The 20,513-nt window shown below is 41.1% G+C and overlaps 1 protein-coding gene across 1 annotated transcript in view; it reads left to right on the plus strand.

Moving 5' to 3' along the window:
* LOC101276337 (ATP-binding cassette sub-family A member 17-like) overlaps nt 1–20,513 on the plus strand; it is a 60,504-nt gene that overhangs the window by 10,572 nt on the left and 29,419 nt on the right. Inside the window, 5 exon segments of the mRNA XM_049699400.1 lie at nt 700–843; nt 7,624–7,794; nt 8,102–8,312; nt 10,542–10,692; nt 17,566–17,664. Of these exon segments, the coding sequence (XP_049555357.1) occupies nt 700–843; nt 7,624–7,794; nt 8,102–8,312; nt 10,542–10,692; nt 17,566–17,664 (776 nt within the window).

Genomic DNA, 20,513 nt, shown 5'->3' on the forward strand with positions numbered 1-20,513 from the left:
TTGAGTGGCAGGCCCTGCATTCTCTCACAGAATGCCACCCCAACAAGCTAGAGCCCTCAGGACTCCTTGGCCTCTTTCCTCTTTGGGCTGGTGGCAAGGCCCTGAAGATCTTTGAGACCTCTGTGACCTGGGGGCACGGGCATGGGGCACAGCTTTCGTTGACAACCCCATGAAGCTCTCCAAATCTTTTCTGTCCTATGGTGAGTAAATTTTCCTACAAAGTTGAACCCATCATGCCTGATTCAGTCCTCTTGCAGATTCAGTCTGATCTCATCTGAATTGCACAGGTACTCACTTCAGGCCTCGGCAAAGGCTGCCATGTTTGCCCTTCTTGGTCTGTGGGAAGTGGGTAGATTGTTAACGCCAGTATTTCTCCAGGCCTCAGCCCACAGGGGTGCTGATTGCCAACACAACAGCTTCCCCAGTACACCAGGAGTGTGGATATGAGGCATCATTTTTAGCTCCATCCTCCAGACGGTTGTAGGTTGAAATGCAGTTTATTAGTAGTAAGTCTGTGAGCAAATTCTTGACTTCTTCAGGCACCATTAAGTGTTCGATACCAGGAAGCTCCGGTGGGTGAGGCTGGGGTGGGGGTTGGGGGAAGGAAGTGTGAGAATTTAATTTACCAAAATATTTATCTTCCAGAAGAAGAGAGCCAATTCACCTACATGTATTAATGTAAGTTGACTTCCTCTCTAGCCCTCCTACTGGTGTGGAGAACCTATATCCTTTACGAATTCAGTGCTGGAGTTGGGGGATCCTCAGAAAGCTCTGAAAAGCAAGTTCATTCAGGAAGAGCCTACTGATTTGATAAAAGGAATTGAAATCCAACATCTATACAAGGTATCAGCTCACAAATCTTCTTCCAAGGACTTGAGAAATAGTGCATAGAGGCTTCTGTTTTATTCTGCCAGTGGTTACAAGGTACATTTTGTGATAGATTTTTAATTCCCTTCTGTAATGTTATCCTCAAAATTAGGAGTATAATGTAAAATATCCTGTTTTCTGTCATAAAGTTAAGTGACTGGATGGAGGATCTAGATGATCTTTCTTGAAACAGTCTTGCAAAAGCCAAACACCTCTTGTTGCGGACACCCTGGAACTCAGTCATTTGATGGCTGACTTTGATCCACCAGTGTTTTTACATAACCAAATCAAATAGTAAACCAGATTTCACTGCTGGCTTCCAGATGCAGAAGTGTTTGTTCTTTCACCAGTGTCTGCTGAGTCCTGCATTGACTAAGGACTCCCTTGACAGGATGACTGGATATAAGCTCTGTACCCTGGTGTGTCCTCCAGAGCATTATTTTTTTGTTTGGAATCTTCCATTCTTCAAATATGATGAGCTTAAGGAGAGGCAGTGTCCTCTGTATGACTGATACAAGGTCACAGTCAAGGTGCTAGCTCAATACTTTGTGTTGCCTTCCTTGGCCTATGGGATCAAGTGCATCACATGCTGGCCCAGGGGCTCCACAGCATGGGGGATCATCCCAGCTCCTTTACATACTGTGGTAGCAGCTTGGAATGCTCCAGTCTTCACCCAATTTATTGTAGCTTCAATAAGCAGGGATTTCGTTTCCTCTTTTCACATAACAAGCAGTCTGCAGGCACATGGTTCTGGCATGATTTCAGCTGCTCAGCAAAGCTGTCCCAGACCCCTGCTCTTTCTGCTCACTTGCTTTCATTTATTTTCCCTGGGCCAGTGGAAGCATATAGCTCTCATCTGCGTGCTTGTCATTTCCCGGTTGCAAGATGGCTGCTGTAGCTCATCTATAGGGAAAGATAAGAGCGAGGGGCTTTCTTTTGGGAGGACTTCTTCCTTCCTTCCTTCTTTCCTTCCTTCTTCCCTCCCTCCCTTCCTTCCTTCCTTCTTTTCTGCCCTTCAGTAGATCACCCCTTATTTTTATTGCCCAGAATTCTGCCACATGTCCACCTCAACTGCAAAAGGGAGACTGAGAAGTTAGGGAAGAGGACCATCACACTTGATTCAAATTAATCATACCAGATGGATGTGGGGGCAGGAGAAGTGTGCCAAATTCCTTTCCGCAGCACCCTGCTTCCAAACACAGTTAGATAAATGGTGGGAAGAAGTGACGTCTAAGTCTCACCCAACTATAATGTCTGCACTCCAAACCCCAAGTCCAGCCCAGATGCAATTAGACAGGACAGAAATCAGGCACAGTTTCAGGCACTAGGAATTCAGCATGAACAAGACAGACCAAGTCTAAGACTGGGAAAACAGTAAAGATAGAAGCCTCTCAAAAGGAGTGCTCCTGGTATGTGTGAGGAATGGCACAGAGCTGAAATGTGATGAAGTGTGATGTATCTCTGCAAGTGGCATTGTGGGTGATTTTATTTTCTTCCTTATACTCATATGTGAATTACTTGTATAATAAGAAAAAAATAAATGGTATTTAAAATACTGGAGGGCTTCCCTGGTGGCGCAGTGGTTGAGAGTCCACCTGCTAATGCAGGGGACACAGGTTCGTGCCCCGGTCCGGGAAGATCCCACATGCCCCGGAGCGGCTGGGCCCGTGAGCCATAGCCGCTGAGCCTGCGCGTCTGGAGCCTGCGCTCCGCAACAGGAGAGGCCACAACAGTGAGAGGCCCGCGTACCGCAAAAAAAATAAAAAAATAAATAAAATAAAATAAAATACTGGAGACATTTGATTTAGAAAACAGGACAGACTGTCTGGTGTTCTCTCCCTAGATCAACACCGCCCACAAAAGAGGCAGGGTGCCCTTTCTCAGGGGATTAGCCAGGCAGTGCAGAGCAAGGTGTGGCTCGAGAAGCAGAGAGAAGTTCTCGTTCAAGCTCAGAGCCCTTCGTCCTTGAGCTCTGGCCTCTGTGGTTCAGCTGCTCTACCACCAGGCTCCAGAGGCCAGGGAAACCCCCCTGGTGTTGCTCCCCATCATGGTCCTCAGTAGCTCCAGGCAGCTAAACTCTGAAAGAAGGAGCTCCCTTATGGATTTCCACTTGGAGTCCCACTGATGAACTTTCGGAGGAAGTTGGTGTGGGTGCTCGGCCTGTCACAGGTTCTTCAGAAATGCCACATGCGTGTGCATATTACACTGTCAGTCAGAGTTGGCTTTTCAACAGGTGTTCTACAAGGGAAAGGATGAACACATGGCAGTCAAAGATCTGACCATAAACTTGTACCGAGGGCAGATCACTGTTCTCCTGGGGCACAATGGAGCAGGCAAAACCACCACCTGAGGCATGCTCACAGATATGTGTGTGGGGTCAGCCCTCCTGAGGAAGTGCTGAAGAAATTGTTGATCCAGATCTAGATGTTTTGGCTCCATCTCCCCTCATCAGATTTCACTGGCATCTTTGTTTGTTGTTTGTTTTTTTACTATCTACGTAGTAGTGCCTGGTTGTTCACATTACTCTGTAGCAGGAAAAGGGAATCTTTGACTCTTTTGGTCAATCTGAGGAACTTAGTTTCAAACACTATCAGGAAGTTGTGAACACTGCTTAGCATGTTTCCTTCCAGGTAGAACTTTCCGGTACAGTGAGGCACCACTAATCTCTCAACCAAACATTTCATCCACTTACTTTTGATTGCCAGGGGCACTTTTAGAATGATACCTGGTGAATTATTCTAAAATTATCTGTTTCAGAATAGTTTTTATGCCTAAATAATTCTTTCATATTCCATTAACTAAAATAATATCTGTGATATTTGAAAACTCATTCATTCAAGAAACATATTTATTGAAGGCTTAACCTATGTAAAGCTCTGTATAAAACCAGTGAGATGCATTTCTAAATTTTGAGGCACTCTGAAAGCCCACCAGTTCTTCTGTGTTACATACAGAACACCAAACGGCTGGGAAGCTATGAGCACTTCAAAGTCAAGCTGCCACAATTCTCCTCACAGGTTGCTGATGCACCTTCCACTGAAGGCATTTGAAGAGCAGCAATATTGTGAAGTTTGGTCTGAGGTGCCTTTGGTACTGGGACTTTAAAAACCAAGTTTCAGCCCAGCAGATACATGCTGGATGGGCTCTGGATGCATCAGGATGGGGGTGCAGTAATGTCTCCAGACAGGTGGTCCTCTCTCAGATACAGGCATTGCTACTTCTGGCAGCATGATCATTTAGGGAAGGCCTCCCCTTCTATGTAGACTTGTGAGGTCCTCAGTACTTGAAGGGTGATCCAGCTAGACAACAGGCTAAGTGATCAAGGAGGCAAGTCAGGTACAAACATTGTTTAAGAAGGCCGACTGATAGAAACACTCCATAGACACTCCCCTATTGCATTCCCTTATATTCTGTTCCTAGTATTCATCACAGTCTGTGCTCATCTGGTTTGTGTATACATATATATATATGTGTGTGTGTGTGTGTGTGTGTGTGTGTTATTTCTCTGTCTCCCCCATCCCTCTCCCTAGAAAGCTTGTTCTGTTCACTTCTGGATCCACAGTGCCTGGAACCGCGCTTGGCAAAGGATAGGCACTCAACAAATATCATTGAATGAATGACTGAATTAATTAATTAATGTAATTGCAAATTCTGCCAAAATGCAGACCATGAATGATAAATAAATAATCATAAATAAATAATACATACATCTGTCCACTCTAGAGCCATAAATAAATAAATAAATAAAATTTAAAAATAAAAAGCATTGCATAGGATTCCCACCTATGTTTCGTTCTAAGAGTTTCAAACATTAGTTCTTTTTAAAATAAATTTATTTATTTATTTATTTATTTATTTTATTATTTATTTTTGGCTGCGTTGGGTCTTCGTTGCTGCGTGCGGGCTTTCTCTAGTTGTGGCGAGCGGGGGCTACTCTTCGTTGTGGTGCGCGGGCTTCTCATTGCAGTGGCTTCTCTTGTTGGGGAGCACGGGCTCTAGGCTCGCAGGCTTCAGTAGTTGCGGCACATGGGCCCAGTAGTTGTGGCTCTCGGGCTCTAGAGCATAGGCTTAGTAGTTCTGCCACATGGGCTCAGTTGCTCTGCAGCGTGTGGGATCTTCCCGGACCAGGGCTCAAACCCGTGTCCCCTGCATTGGCAGGCGGATTCTTAACCACTGCACCACCAGGGAAGTCCCATACATTAGTTCTTACATTTAGGTCTTTGATTCATTTTGAGCTAATTTTTATATGGTATGAGGTAGGTGTCAAATTCATTCTTTTGCATGTGGATATCCAGTTGTCCAGCACCATTTGTTGAAAAGACTGTTTTTTTCCCCATTGAATGGTCTTTGCACCTTTGTCAAAAATCAATTGACCAGGGGACTTCCCTGGTGGCAGAGTGGTTCAGAATCCACCTGCCAATGCAGGGGACATGGGTTCGATCCCTGGTCAGGGAATTAGATCCTGCATGCCACAACTAAGAGCTTACATGCCACAACTAAATAAAAAGATCCCGCATGCTGCAATGAAGATCCCTCGTGCCACAACTAAGACCTGGCGCAGCCAAATAAATAAATAAATATTTAAAAAAAGAATCAGGACCAGCCAAAAGAAGAGACATATAGGGTGATGTCTGGGAGGGTCCCAAATGAAAAGCTTCCATGTCTTCAGAATGTGTCACCCTCCTGGCACATTGCTATATAGAGGGTAGCTCACCTAAGCTTCAAGTGTCTAGTTTTTACTGGGGTTTCATTACATGGGCGTGAATGATTGAATCATGGACCTCGTGACTGAGCTCAGTCTGCAGTCTTTCCCTCCCAGCAGATTGGGAGGTCAGATTGATATCATGGCTCAAAGCCCCAACCATCAAATCACATGGTTTGTCTTTTTGGTATGACCAGCCCAGATCTTGACCACCTCATTAGCATAAACTCAGGTGTGGCCTGAGGGTACTACCAGGAATAGCAAAGACACCCCTATACTCCAAGGATTTAGAGGCCCCTCCCAGTAACTGGGGACAGAGGCCATCCAGATTCTTTATTATACAACACTTACATTGATTTTTAATATGCTGAACCTTCCTTGCATTCCTGGGATAAATCCCACTTGGTCATGGTGTATAATCCTTTTAATATGCTGCGGTACTTAGTATTAATAAGTCATATATTTAAATGGTTCAAGATGCAAAAGCCGGGAATTCCCTGGCAGTCCAGTGGTTAAGGCTCACATTTTCACTGCCAAGGGCCTGGGTTCAATCCCTGGTCAGGGAACTAAGATCCCACAAGCCTCATGGTGTGGGCAAAAAAAAAAAAAAAAAAAAAAAAGATACAAAAGTCTTTTGTTTATCCCTTTCCCTGAAGGTAGTAAGTTTATTGTGTGTCTTTCTTATGTACAGTTTATGTATATACAATAGTCCTGGCTTATTTGCAGGGGATTTGTTCCAAGACCACCAGTGGATGCCTGAAACCTCAGATAGTACCGAAGTCTATATATACTATGTTTTTTCCTATACATACATACCTATGACAAAGTTTAATTTGTAAATTAGGCACAGTAAGACATTAAACCAATAGCTAGTGGGAAGCAGCCACATAGCACAGGGAGATCAACTCAGTGCTTTGTGACCACCTAGAGGGGTGGGATAGGGAGGGTGGGAGGGAGGGAGACGCAAGAGGGAAGAGATATGGGGATATATGTATATGTATAACGGATTCACTTTGTCATAAAGCAGAAACTAAAACACCATTGTAAAGCCATTATATTCCAATAAAGATGTTAAAAAATAAAAAAAATTTAAAAACCAAAACAATAACTAATAATAAAATAGAACAATTATAGCAATATACTGTAATTAAAGTTATGTGAATGTGGTCTCGCTTTCTCTCTCTCTAAGAATATCTTATTGTACTGTACTTACCTTTCTTGTGATTTGAGATGATACAATGCCCATGTGATGAGATGAAGTCAGGTGAATGATATAAGCATTGTGACACAGCATTAGGCTATTGACCTAGTGACAATACATCAGAGGAGAATCATCTGCTCCAGGTGATCCTGGATCATCAAGTCATGACAACGTCGACGGTTGGATGTCAAGGGCAGACGATGTCGATGGTTGGGGATCCCGAGCAGGACAGAGCCGGATGGCACAGGATTTCAGAGTTCAGGATACTCAGAACGGTGCACAATTTAAAACTATGAGTTGTTTATTTCTATAATTTTTAAATACTTATTTATTTATTTATGTATTTTTTGGCTTCTTCATTGGGTCTTCATTGCTGTGCGCGGGCTTTCTCTAGTTGCGGTGAGCGGGGACTACTCTTCGTTGCGGTGCACGGGCTTCTCACTGCGGTGGCTTCTCTTGTAGAGCACTGACTCTACATGCACGGGCTTCAGTAATTGTGGCATGCAGGCTCAGTAGTTGTGGCTCGAGGGCTCTAGAGCACAGGCTCAGTAGTTGTGGCGCACGGGCTCAGTTGCTCCGTGGCATGTGGGATCTTCCTGGACCAGGGCTCAAACCCGTGTCCCCTGCATTGGCAGGCGGAGTCTTAACCACTGCGCCACCAGGAAAGTCCCCTATTTCTGTAATTTTTCATTTAATATTTTCAAACCATAGTTGACTGTGGGTAGTGGGTAACTGAAACTGTGGAAACCGAAACCTCAGATAAGGGGGGACTGCTGTTCAAGCAAAATGCTTGTTGGACGAGCCAGCCTCCCATCAGAAGCTGCTGCAAGATCTCTGTCCTCTGCTATTTCAGCTGAAAGACTTGTTGCGCCAGAAGTGCCCTGAAGAAATCAATTGTGTGCTGCACATCCTCAGTCTGGAGGACAAACGGGACTCCCGGAGCAGGTTCCTGAGTGGGGGAATGAGGCACAAGCTCTCCATTGGCATCGCCCTCATCGGCATCACCCTCATCGCAGGCTCCAAGGTAGGGGGCGGCAGGGCCTGGCTTCCTTAAAGACACAGGTCAGGGCCCCCACATGCAGTAGACAAACACGTTGGGTCAGCAGGGCCCAGAAGTATCACTTTATAGTTCCCACTTGGCCTGGGCTGGCTGCAGGCCCTTCAGCCATGGCCCAGGCACCTCAGCTCTGGACACCCTGGATGGGCAGTCTCGTGTGGGTGGTACTGCTGAATCTTCATTGACCTCCAGTCACATAGGGCCTGCAGTGCAGCCAGCCGGGGCCTGGGACGTGACTCTGCCGTCATCACAAGGTCATTCCTCTGCCCTTCAGGTGCTGATGCTGGATGAGCCAACCTCAGGCGTTGACGCCATCTCCAGGAGGGCCATCTGGGACCTTCCTCAGCAGCACAAAAGTGACCGCACCATCCTGCTGACCACCCACTTCATGGATGAGGCCAACCTGCTGGGGGACCGCATCGCCATCATGGCCAAGGGGGAGCTGCAGTGCTGCGGGTCATCTCTGTTCCTGAAGCAGAAATATGGTGAGCGGCCCCGGGCAGGCAGCCGAAACTCCATTCTGTGTGGGGTCAGCGTTGCTGGCCCAGTGTGCTGGAGAAAGTATCCATTGGTAACGTTCCTGAAGGGCCCCTGAGATCAGGCAGGGAGAGGTCTTCTCTAGACATCCTGTTCTGCTACCTGTGGGTAGAGACCCGAGGCCCCAGGCAGAGGGGCTTGTGAGAACGAAGAAGGAGTGAAGCAGAAAAAACGTCTGAGACTTGGAGTTAGAAGGCCTGTGTTTGAGTTCCACTCTGGTAGTTTACTCCCTCTTCATCCTTTCTACCAAGTTAGTTCATCCTTTTTTGGCCTTATTTCTGATCTATAAAACGGAGATTAAGATACCATGTTCCTCAAAGTGGGAGCTAGTGCATGCAAAAGTGCGAGTTGTTATTTCCACAACTGGGTGTGCTCCTCATCAGCATCCCACCACAAACATCCTCCCCTTGTTTTCCTGGACCCCCAGACCTCTGTGTTTCCCTCTTATGTCTCTGAATGCTCCTTTGCATCACTTCTACTTCTAAACATGGAAATGCCTTGGTTGCTTTACTTTTCTTCCTCTGCCCACTGACTTAGTGATCTCATCCAGTGTCCTGACTCTAAATACTTACCTGGCTGAAAAACGTATGTATCTCTGGCTGGACCTCTCAACTGAACTCCAGATTTGTGTATTTAACTGCCTACTGCACACATCCACATAGACGGTGAACAGACCTGAAAGACTTGTCCAAAACCTGTGCAGAGCTGAGCTCCAGCTCTTTACTGCCAAACCATCTCCCCCACAGTAAAGGCAGCTCCATTCTTTTTTTTCTGTTTTTTTTTTTTGCTATATGTGGGCCTCTCACTGTTGTGGCCTCTCCCATTGCAGAGCACAGGCTCTGGACCCACAGGTTCAGCAGCCATGGCTCACGGGCATAGCTGCCCCGCGGCATGTGGGATCTTCCTGGACCGGGGCACGAACCCGTGTCCCCTGCATCGGCAAGAGGACTCTCAACCACTGCGCCACCAGGGAAGCCCGGCAGCTCCATTCTTCTAGGTGCTTGGCCAGAACCTTGGGGGCTCCCTGATCCTCTGTCTCTCATAGCCCATAACTGATCCACCTGCAAACTCTAGTGAACTTGCTTTCCTCCCACCTCTACCACTTGTTAGCGTCCTGGTCCAGGCTGCCGTCCCTCTACCTGCATTATTGCAGTTGCTTCTAACCCACCCCTGGCCTCTGCCCATTTGTCAGAATGAGTGTGTCACTCTTCTGCTCAGTCCACCAATGACTTCCTGTCCCACTGAAAGGAAAAGGCAGAGTCTTGGGAGTGGCCCAAAGGCCTTGCTTTGCCTGGTCCTATTACCCCGACCACATTTCCTAAAGTTCTTCAGCTGCTTTGCTCTGCTCCTGCCTCATGGCCCCCTTTCTTATCCAGCATACTGGGCCTGCTCCTTCCTCCGGGCCACATATTGTCATGGCTTCTCCTCTTCCTTAGGTCTTCAGTCCTTTTACAGATGTCACATTTTCAGTAAGGCCTTCCTTGTGACCCTGTTTAAAGTCACAATCCCCAATACTCTGTATCCCCTCCCCTGTTCATCTTTCGCCTTAGCACTTGTCACTAATATACTCTAAATTTTACTTATTTATCTTATTATCTGTCTCACATCCCTTTAATGAAAGCCCTTTGAGAGTAGGGATCTTTGACTATTTGGTCCACTGCTATGTGCTCAGTACCTAGAAGAGTGCCTGTCACATCATAAGAGCTCAGTGAATGTTTGTTGAATGAGTGCATTGCAAGCAGTGTAGTAACAAGTGTTACTAGTAATTTCTGAAAGAATGTTTAGAATACCATAAGGTATGTATCCTCAAAAACATAATTTAATTATGATAGAGGTATACTTGTTCTTAACCTTAATGTCCAAGGCCCCTACCTACTAAGTTTTCACTTCCCCACATTAGTTATCACTTAAAGAGAGTGTTGCCCTTAATACAACCCTCCTTTATTTTGCCTAGCATTGCTAAATGTGCTATTATCACCTCCCAACTATGGAGTAGAAGGTAAGACTCAAGAGTAGCATTATAGACCTTCAAAGGCAAGTTCACTGTGGTTTAAATTCAAGTCTGCAGGGCTCACCAGCTTCCCTGTCCTGTGGAGCTATCCTGTTCTAGGATATAGAATGCTAAATGTGACTGAAAAGGGTAAAACTGTTTCATGATCTTTTAAATGTTGTTTCAGGTGCAGGATATTATATGACTTTAGTGAAAAAACCTCACTGTAACATGGAGAAGATTTCTCATCTGATTTATCAACACACACCAAATGCAATTTTCCAGTCTAGCACTGGAGAAGAAATAACATTTATACTTCCTAAAGAGAGCGTGCACAAGTATGCCATACCTGAGACGTCTGGAGTAATTGTTTGCATGTACTGAGTGTACAGTTGTCTCTCCTATCCCTGTCCTCGCCAAGGGCACTGGAAGCTGTAATGGTCTGGATCCCTAGGCCTTTGGTATTTCCTAGAAAGACACCACACCCCAGCCAGAGTGCACTTGAAAATACAGGATTCTGATCATGTTTCCTTCTCCTTAAAAACCCTTGATGGTTCCCAGTTGCCTTCAGGTTAAAATCAAATTCTTTGAGATGGCTTTAGAGGGTCCCTTGATTGTGTGAACTCTAATTACATGCACCCAAGTAACTGAGCTCAGATGAAGATTTTACTTGATTTTCCTTTAAATTACAGTTGACCCTTGAACCACACAGGTTTGAACTGTGTGGGTCCACTTATACACAGATTTTTTCAATAAATAGGTTACTATGGTACTACACTATCCCCATTTGGTTAAATCTGTGGATGTGGAACATTTGGATATGGAAGGCTGACTATAAAGTTATAAGTGGATTTCTGATGTGGGGTGGGAGCAGAAGTCAGCCCTGTAATTATCTTAGACCTCAAATTGGTTCCCAACACTTCCCTCTCTCCCTCTCCTCAGTCCTCATGTTGCTTTCAGAGAGGAATCTTACCTTATACTTCATTGAGAAAATAAACACCATCCAACAAGAGCTCTATTTTATCCCTGTCACAAACCTACAAACTTGCTTGCTTCAACACCAGCTCAAGTACCCACCCACCTCACCTTCTCAAGAGTTCACTTGTTTGATAATTTCCTCTCTCATCTACATCACCAACTTCTCTCTCTTTGGGTCATTTCCATGAACATATTAGTGTGATCTGGAAAAACACTCTCTTGAGCCTACCTGTCTTTCCAGCCACCACTCCATGCCCTGCAACCCTGCACAATCAAAACTCTCTTAAAATGGGCTAAGCATGTTGCCTGCTTTATCTCATCACCCATGCATTACTTAGTCTACTTCACAGTGGCTTTCACACCCTTCCATCCAAACTGGAAAAATGCCTATTCAGATCTTCTGCCCATTTTAAAATCAGGTTGTTTTTTCTTTGATATTGAGTTGAATGAGCTGTTTATATATTTTGGATATTAACCCCTTATCAGTCATATACTATTTGCAAATATTTTTTCCCATTCAGTAGTTTATCTTTTTGTTTGTCAATAGTTTCCTTTGCTGTGCAAAAGCTTTTAAGTTTAATTAGGTCCCATTTGTTTATTTTTGCTTTTGTTTCCTTTGCCTTAGGAGACAGATCCAAAAATATATTGTTACGATTTATGTCAAAAAGTGTCCTGCCTATGTTTTCTTCTAGGAGTTTTATGACTTCTGGTCTTACATTTAGATCATTAATCTATTTTGAGTTTACTTTTGTATATGATGTGAGAAAATGTTCTAATTTCACTCTTTTACATGTAGTTGTCCAGTTTTCCCAGCACAACTTAATTAAGAGACTCTGTTTTCCCCATTGCCTATTCTTGCCTCCTTTGTTGTAAATTAATTGACCATAGGTGCATAGGTTTATTTCTGGGTTCTGTATTCTGTTTCATTGGTTTATTTGTCTGTTTTTGTGCCAGTACCATATTGTTTTGATTACTGTAGCTTTGCATGATACCTCCAGCTCTAGACTTCTTTCTAAAGATTGCTTTGGCTATTTGGGGCCTTTTGTGTTTCCATACAAATTTTAGACTTATTTGTTCTAGTTCTGTCAAAAATGTCATTGGTATTTTGATAGAGATTGCATTGAATCTGTAGATTGCCTTGGGTAGTATGGTCATTTTAATAATAATAATTCTTCCAATCCATGAACACAGTATATCCACCACTTTGTGTTGTCTTGAATTTCTTTCATCAGTGTCTCATAGTTTTCCAAGTACAGGTCTTTTATCTCCCTAGGTAGGTTTATTCTTAGGTATTGTGTTCTTTTTTATGTGACAGTAAACGGGATTGTTTCCTTCATTTCTCTTTCTGATAATTTGTTGTAAGTGTATAGAAACACAGTAGATTTCTGTCTATTAATTTTGTATCCTGCAACTTTTACCAAATTCATTGATGAGTAGTTTTTTTTGTGGCATCTTGAGGATTTTCTATGTATAGTCATTTTCACAATATTGATTCTGCCTATCCAAGAACATGGTATATTTTTCCATCTGTTTGTGTCACCTTCGAATTCTTTCATCAGCATCTTATAGTTTTCTTAGTACAGGTCTTTTGACTCCTTAGGTAGGTTTATCCCCAAGTATTTTATTCTTTTGATGTGATGGTAAATGGGATTGTTTCTTTAATTTCTCTTTCAGATCTTTCGTTGTTAGTGTATAGAAATGCAACAGATTTCTGTGTATTAATTTTGTATCCTGCAACTTTACCAAATTCATTGATGAACTCTAGTAGTTTTCTGGTAGCATCTTTCGAATTTTTATGTACAGTATCATGTCATCTGCAAACAGTGACAGTTTTACTTCTTCCTTTCCAGTTTGGATTCCTTTTATTTCTTTTTCTTGTCTGATTGCTGTGGCCAGCACTTCTAATATTATGTTGAATGAAAGTGGTGAGAGTGGGCATCCTTGTCTTACTCCTGATCTGAGAGGAAGTGCTTTCAGCTTTTCGCTGTCAAGTATGATGTCAGCTGTGGGCTTATCATATATGGCCCTATTATGTTGATGAATGGTCCCTCTATATCCACGCTGTGGAGAGTTTTTATCATAAATGGATGTTGAATTTTGTCCAAAAGCTTTTTCTGCATCTATTGAGATGATCATATGGTTTTATTCTCTAGTTAATGTGGTGCATCACATTGATTGATTTGCCGATATTGAACCAACCTTGCATCCCTGGGATAAATCCCACTTGATCATGGTGTATGAACCTTTTAATGTGTTGTTGAATTCAGTTTGCTAATATTTTGTTGAGGATTTTTGCATCTATGTTCATTAGTGATATTGGCCTGTAATTTTCTTTTTTTGTGCTGTATCTTTGTCTGGTTTTGGTATCAGGGCCTTGTAGATAGAGTTTGGAAGCATTACTTCCTCTGCAATTTTTTGGAATAGTTTGAGAAGGATTTTTCTTCTCTAAATGTTTGGTAGAATTCACCTGTGAAGAATCTGGTCCTGGACTTTTGTTTGTTGGGAGGTTTGTTTTGTTTTGTTTTGTTTTTTATTGATTCAATTTCATTACTGGTAATTGGTCTGTTCATATTTTCTATTTCTTCCTGTTTCAGTCTTGGGAGATTGTACATTTCTGTGAATTTGTCCATTTCTTCTAGGTTGTCCATGTTATTGGTGTATAACTGTTCATAGTAATGTCTTATATTCCTTTGTGTTTCTGTGGTGTCCATTGTAACTTCTCCTTTTTCATTTCTGATTTTATTGATTTGGGCCCTCTCTCTTATTTTCTTGATGAGTCTGGCTAAAGGCTTATCAATTTTTTTATCTTTTCAAAGAAACTGTTCTTAGTTTTATTGATTATTTTCTATTTTTTGTCTTTATTTCATTTATTTCTGCTCTAATATTTATGATTTATTTTCTTCTACTAACTTTGGGTTTGTTTATTTTTCTTCTTCTGGTTCCTTTAGGTGTAAGTTTAGATTGTTTATTTGAGATTTTTCTTGTTTCCTGAGGTAGGCTTGTATCACTATAAACTTCCCTCTAGAACTGCCTTTGCTGTATCATGTACATTTTGGATTATTGTGTTTTCATTTTCATTTGTCTCCAGGTATTTTTTAATTTCTTCTTTGATTTCTTCAGTGACTCATTCGTTGTTTAGTAGCATATTGTTTAGCCTCCAGGTGTTTGTGGTTTTTGCAGTTTTTTTCGTGTAGTTGATTTCTAGTCTCATAGTGTTTTGGTCAGAAAAGATGCTTGATATGATTTCAGTTTTCTTAAACTTACCGAGACTTGTTTTTTGGCCTGGCATTTGATCTATCCTGGAGAATATTCCATGTGAACTTGAAAAGAATGTGTACTCTGCTTCTTTTGGATGGAATGTTCCATATATATATATATATATATATATATATATATATATATATATATGTATATATATGTATGTATATATATATATACACACACAGAGAAAGAGAGTCCATCTGGTGTAATGTGTCATTTAAGCCCAGAGTTTCCTTATTGATTTTCTGTCTGGATGGTCTGTTCATTGATGTAAGTGGGGAGTTAAAGTCCCCTAGTATTATTGTGTTACTATCAATGTCTCCCTTTATGTCTGTCAATATTTGCTTTATGTATTTAGGTGATCCTATATTGGGTGCATATATATTTACAATTGTTATATCTTCTTCTTGGATTGATCCCTTCATCATTATATAATGTACTTCTTTGTCTCTTGTTACTGTCTTAATTTTAAAGTCTATTTTGTCTGATATAAGTATTGCTACCCTGGCTTTCTTTTTATTTCCATTAGCATGGAATACCTTTTTCCATCCCCTCATTTTTAGTCTGTGTGTGTATTTAGATCTGAAGTCTCTAGTAGGCAATGTATAAATGGGTCTTGTTTTTGTATCCATTCAGCCACTCTGTCTTTTGATGGGAGTATTTAGACCATTTACATTGAAAGTAATTATTGATAGCTTTGTACTTATTGCCATTTGTTAATTGTTTGGGGGTTGTTTTGTAGTTCTTTTTTGTTTCTTCTTCTTTTGCTCTCTTTCCTTGTGATTTGATGACTATCTTTATTGTTCTATTTGGATTCCTGTCCCTTTTTTGTGAGTATATCTATTACAGATTTTAGGTTTGTGGTTACCATGAGGTTAATGTATAGCAAACTATATCTATATATCTATATCTATAATTTCAAGTTGCTGATCTCTTAAGTTGGAACGTATTTTAACAACCCTGCATTTTTACTTCCCCCCACCAATGTTTACTGTTTTTGACATCATATTTTACATCTTTTTGTTTTGTGTATCCCTTAACTACTTATTGTGGATATAGATGATTATACTACTTTTGTCTTTTAACCTTCCTAATAGCATTATAAGTGGTTGACTTAGTACCTTTACTGTATATTTGCCTTTACTAATGAGATTTTTCCTTTCATAATTTTCACATTTCTACTTGTGACCTTTTCTTTTTGCTTAGAGAAGTCCCTTTAACATTTCTTGTAAAGCTAGTTTTGTGGTGCTGAACTCTTTTAGCTTTTATTGTCTGTAACACTTTTGATCTCCCCGTTAAATCTGAATGACAGCCTTTCTGGGTAGAGTATTATTGGTTGTAGGTTTTTCCCTTTCATCATTTTAAAAATATTGTGCCACTCCCTTCTAGCCTGCAGAGGTTCTGCTGAAAGTCACCTGATAGCCTTATGGGAGTCCCCTTTTACATAACTTGTTGCTTTTCCCTTGCTGCTTTTAATATTTTCTCTTTGTCTTTAATTTTTGCCATATTAACTACAATGTGTTTTGGTGTGGTCTTCTTTGGGTTGGTCCTGTTTGGGACTCTCTTACTTCCTGAACCTGAATATCTGTTTCCCTTCCCAGGTTAGGGAAGTTTTCAGCTATTATGTCTTCAAATATGTCCTCAGTCCCTTTATCTCTCTCTCTTTTCCTTCTGGGACCCCTGTAATGTGAATGTTAGTACACTTGATATTGTCTAAGAAGTCTCTTAAACTGTCCTCATTTTAAAAAATTCTTGTTTCTATTTCAGCTTGAGTGATTTCCATTACTCTGTCTTCCAGTTAGCTGATCCATTTTTCTGTATTGTTTAATCTACTGTTGATTCCTTCTAGTGTATTTTTTACTTCAATTATTGTATTCTTCAGCTCTGTTTGGTTCTTCTTCATATTTTCTAACCCCTTGTTAAACTTTTCACTGTGTTCACCCATATTTCTCCTGAGTTCTTTGAGCATCTTTAGGATAATTACCTTGAACTCTTTATCAGTTAAGCGACTTCACTTAGTTCTGTTTCTGGGGTTTTATCTTGTTCCTTCATTTGAAAAATATTCTTCTGTCACCTCATTTTGCCTAATTCCAGCTGTTTTTATTTTTACGTTTTTGATAGATTGGTTACATTTCCTGATCTTGGAGAAGTGGCCTTAGGTAGGGGACATCACATCCTATGCATCCCAGCAGTGCATTCCTGTCTGGTCACCAGTGCTCTATGCTCTGCAGGTGTTTCCTATGTGAGCTATGTGTGCTCTTCTGTCGTGGCAGGCTGACTACTATGGGCAATCTAGTAGGTGTGGCTGACTTCCAGTCCAGTTGTTGCCAGGCTCCCACGGAAGTTATTTACCTTCTCAGCACTGTCCTCAGCGAGCTGTTGAGAGGATTCACAGAGTTAATAAATGGAAAAGGGCTTAGAATGGCCCCTGGCATTTAGTAAGCACTCCAGAAATAGTACTGTTATTTCTTCTTGCTCAAAATAAAAGAGATTAATTAATATTTACTTTGTATCTGCAATGTGCTAGATGTATGTTTGATTTATCCTTACAGAAAGTTTTTTTTTCTTTTTTTTTTTTGCTGTATGCAGGCCTCTCACTGTTGCGGCCTCTCCCATTGTGGAGTACAGGCTCCGGACGCGCAGGCTCAATGGCCATGGCTCACGGGCCCAGCCGCTCTGCGGCATGTGGGATCCTTCCAGACCGGGGCACGAACCCGTGTCCCCTGCATCGGCAGGTGGACTCTCAACCACTGTGCCACCAGGGAAGCCCCTTACAGAAAGTTTTTGAAGTAAATGCTATTATGCTCATTGTTCAAGTTCAGAGGCATGAAGCAAGAGAGGGACCGAGTTGAGATTTGAACAAAAATATTCTGGACTCCATAGCCCATGCTTTTTCCTCTGTAGAAAGCCAATGGTGATAATGAGGGATTCACCTTCCACCTTTGAGGAATAAAACTGTTTTTCCATCCCAGGTTTGAATCTCTATTTACTGACTTGGAACTGAGGCAGGAAGAGCTGGGCATTGCCGGCTTTGGGGCCTCCATCACCACTATGGAAGAAGTCGTCATTCGGTAAGCAAGTACAAAACTATAGACTCCAGGAATCTTAGGGTTGGAAGGGATCTTAAACATTGCCCTGTGCTTGAATCCTTTCTATAACATCCTCACTGAATGGTCTTCCAGCCTCTGACTAGTACTTCCAGTAATAGGGATATTGGTTAATGCAGAAAATATTGAATGTAATATCACCCAACAAACAAAATTTTAACATAAATTTCTAGGAATGAAAATAAAAAAAAATATTATACCAGTTGGGATACTTTTGATTGTAAGTAACAGATAACCCACACTCAGCTGGTTTATTAGGAAGGTTTATTATTTCATTTAAAAAGATTTCCCAAGTTAGGGCAGCTCTGAGATTGGCTGATTCATCCACCAAGCTATTTGAACGTAATGAAGCAGGGATGCTGGCTCAGTGCTAGGAAGGCTTTGAGGGGGCATTCCAGGTAAACTACCCAAGAGGCCACACTAGGCCATAAAGTGGCAAGAAGAACAGGTGAGTATTTTACCCAGTCTGGTAATATTTGTCTTCTAAATGGAATATGTAGGCTATTTACGAGTATTACTTATGATATATTAAAATTTATATCTATCATTTTATATTTTATACTAGTCCCGCTTAGTCTATATGGCTTATTCTCTCCCTTTTCTGGATTATTTTTTCTCACTCTATATTTTCCTCCCTACCCCACACTAACTGGAAACTATATATTCTTATTTTAGTGGTAAGCCTAGATATTGAGATACACATATGTAATTTATCAAAGTCTCAGGTGAATTAGTATCTTTCCTCTGCTTCTGGAAAATACTAAGACCTTGGAACACTTGAATTTTATTCACACACATTCCACCATCACCAACTTATATACTATTATTATATATTTTAATTCTCTTTTTTAACTCCACAAAACATTATTGTTGTTTGGGGAAGACAATGGTCATTTAAATTCATGTACATAGTTAGCTCTTTCTGTTTTCTCCTCGTGCTTCTCCAGTAACTTTCCTTCTGCCTGCAGTACATTCTGTACCACGTCCTTTACTGTTTTTATGCTGGTGCCAAACACTGTCAGTTATTTTGGTCTGGAAATGATTTTATTTCTCCCTGATTTTTTTTTTTTTTTTTTTTTGCAGTATGCGGGCCTCTCACTGTTGTGGCCTCTCCCGTTGCGGAGCACAGGCTCCGGACGCGCAGGCTCAGCAGCCATGGCTCACCGGCCCAGCCGCTCCGCGGCATGTGGGACCTTCCCGGACCAGGGCACGAACCCGTGTCCCCTGCATCGGCAGGCAGACTCCCAACCACTGCGCCACCAGGGAAGCCCTCTCCCTGATTTTTGAAGGATATTTTCCTTGTCCATCCTTTTGCATTTATTCTAACTGTAGCCATATATTTTAGGTGTATTTCTTATAAACAGAATATAGCTGAAGTTTAAAAAAACATTAATTTGTCTATCTTTACTTTTTAAATAGAAGCTTTGGTCCTTTACAACTAAGAAAAATTCTAGTTCATTTGGTTTTGAATCTACCATGTTATTCAGTGTTTTCTATTTATCCCACCAATTCCATATTCTCTTATTTCCTTTCTGGTCTTTTGGATTGATTTAGTGGGTTGTTTTTTTTTTTTTTACTTTATATTTTCTCCTCTGTTAGTTTAGAATTTGTAAGTTATTTTTCTGTTCTCTTGGTGGTTATCCTAAGATTACAATGTGCATTTTTAACTTATTAAAGTTTACAATAAACTAGTACATTTATCACATTCCAGACAATGCAAGGTACATAGCACACTTAAATTCCATTTATTCTACTTACAGAGATATGTGCTATTTCGTTCAACTATTGCAATTCTGTGTATTTTTAAAAACCCATAATACATTATTGTTTTTTGTGCAATCGGTATTCATTTAAATTTAGCACAGATTTATAATCTCGCTTATATGTGGAATCTAGAAAAATGATACAGATGAACTTATTTGCAAAGTAGAAATAGAGACACAGAAATAGAGAACAAACCTATGGGTACCGGTGGAGGAGGGGGGGTGGGATGAATTGGGAGATTGGGATTGACATATATACACTATTGATACTATGTATAAAATAGATAACTAATGAGAACCTACTGTATAGCACAGGGAACTCTACTCAATGCTCTGTGGTGACCTAAATGGGAAGGAAATCCAAAAAAGAAGGGATATATGTATATGTGTAGCTGATTCACTTTGCTGTACAGCAGAAACTAACACAGCATTGTAAAGCAGCTATACTCCAATAAAAATTAATTTAAAATAAATTTAGCACATATTTACCCTTTGCATTTTTCTTTAAACCTTCATTCACCTTTAAGCTTCCACCTAGAACTGTTTTCTTCCTGCCTAAACAATATCTATTTCCTTTAGCGCAGATTTTCTGGTGATAAAGTCTCAGAGTTTTTGTTTGCCTGAAAATATATTTTTGGCCTTTGTTTTTGAAGGAATTTTTCCTTGATATAGAATTTTACTTTAGCAGGGTTTTTTAAACACTTCTACAATGTAATTCTATTGTCTTCTTTTTAAAACAGATTTACTGAGGTATAATTTACATACTGTAACATTAATCATTAATTCATACCATGAAGTTTGATGGCTTTTAGTAAATTTACAGAGTTGTGTGACCATAACCAAAATCCAATATTAGAACATTTTCATCACTCTGAAAAGATTTTTCATGTTCATTAGCAAACGTTCCTTGTTCCCAACTCTAGCCCAAGGCAACCACTAGTTTACTTTCTGTTTTTATATATTTACCTATTCTGGGCATTTCATAAGAATGGAATCATTTGGATTCATATGTAGAAAATCATATAGTATGTATTTTATGTCTGGCTTCTT

The sequence above is a fragment of the Orcinus orca genome, chromosome 16, assembly GCF_937001465.1.
Source record: "Orcinus orca chromosome 16, mOrcOrc1.1, whole genome shotgun sequence".
NCBI classification, from domain to species: Eukaryota; Metazoa; Chordata; class Mammalia; order Artiodactyla; family Delphinidae; genus Orcinus; species Orcinus orca.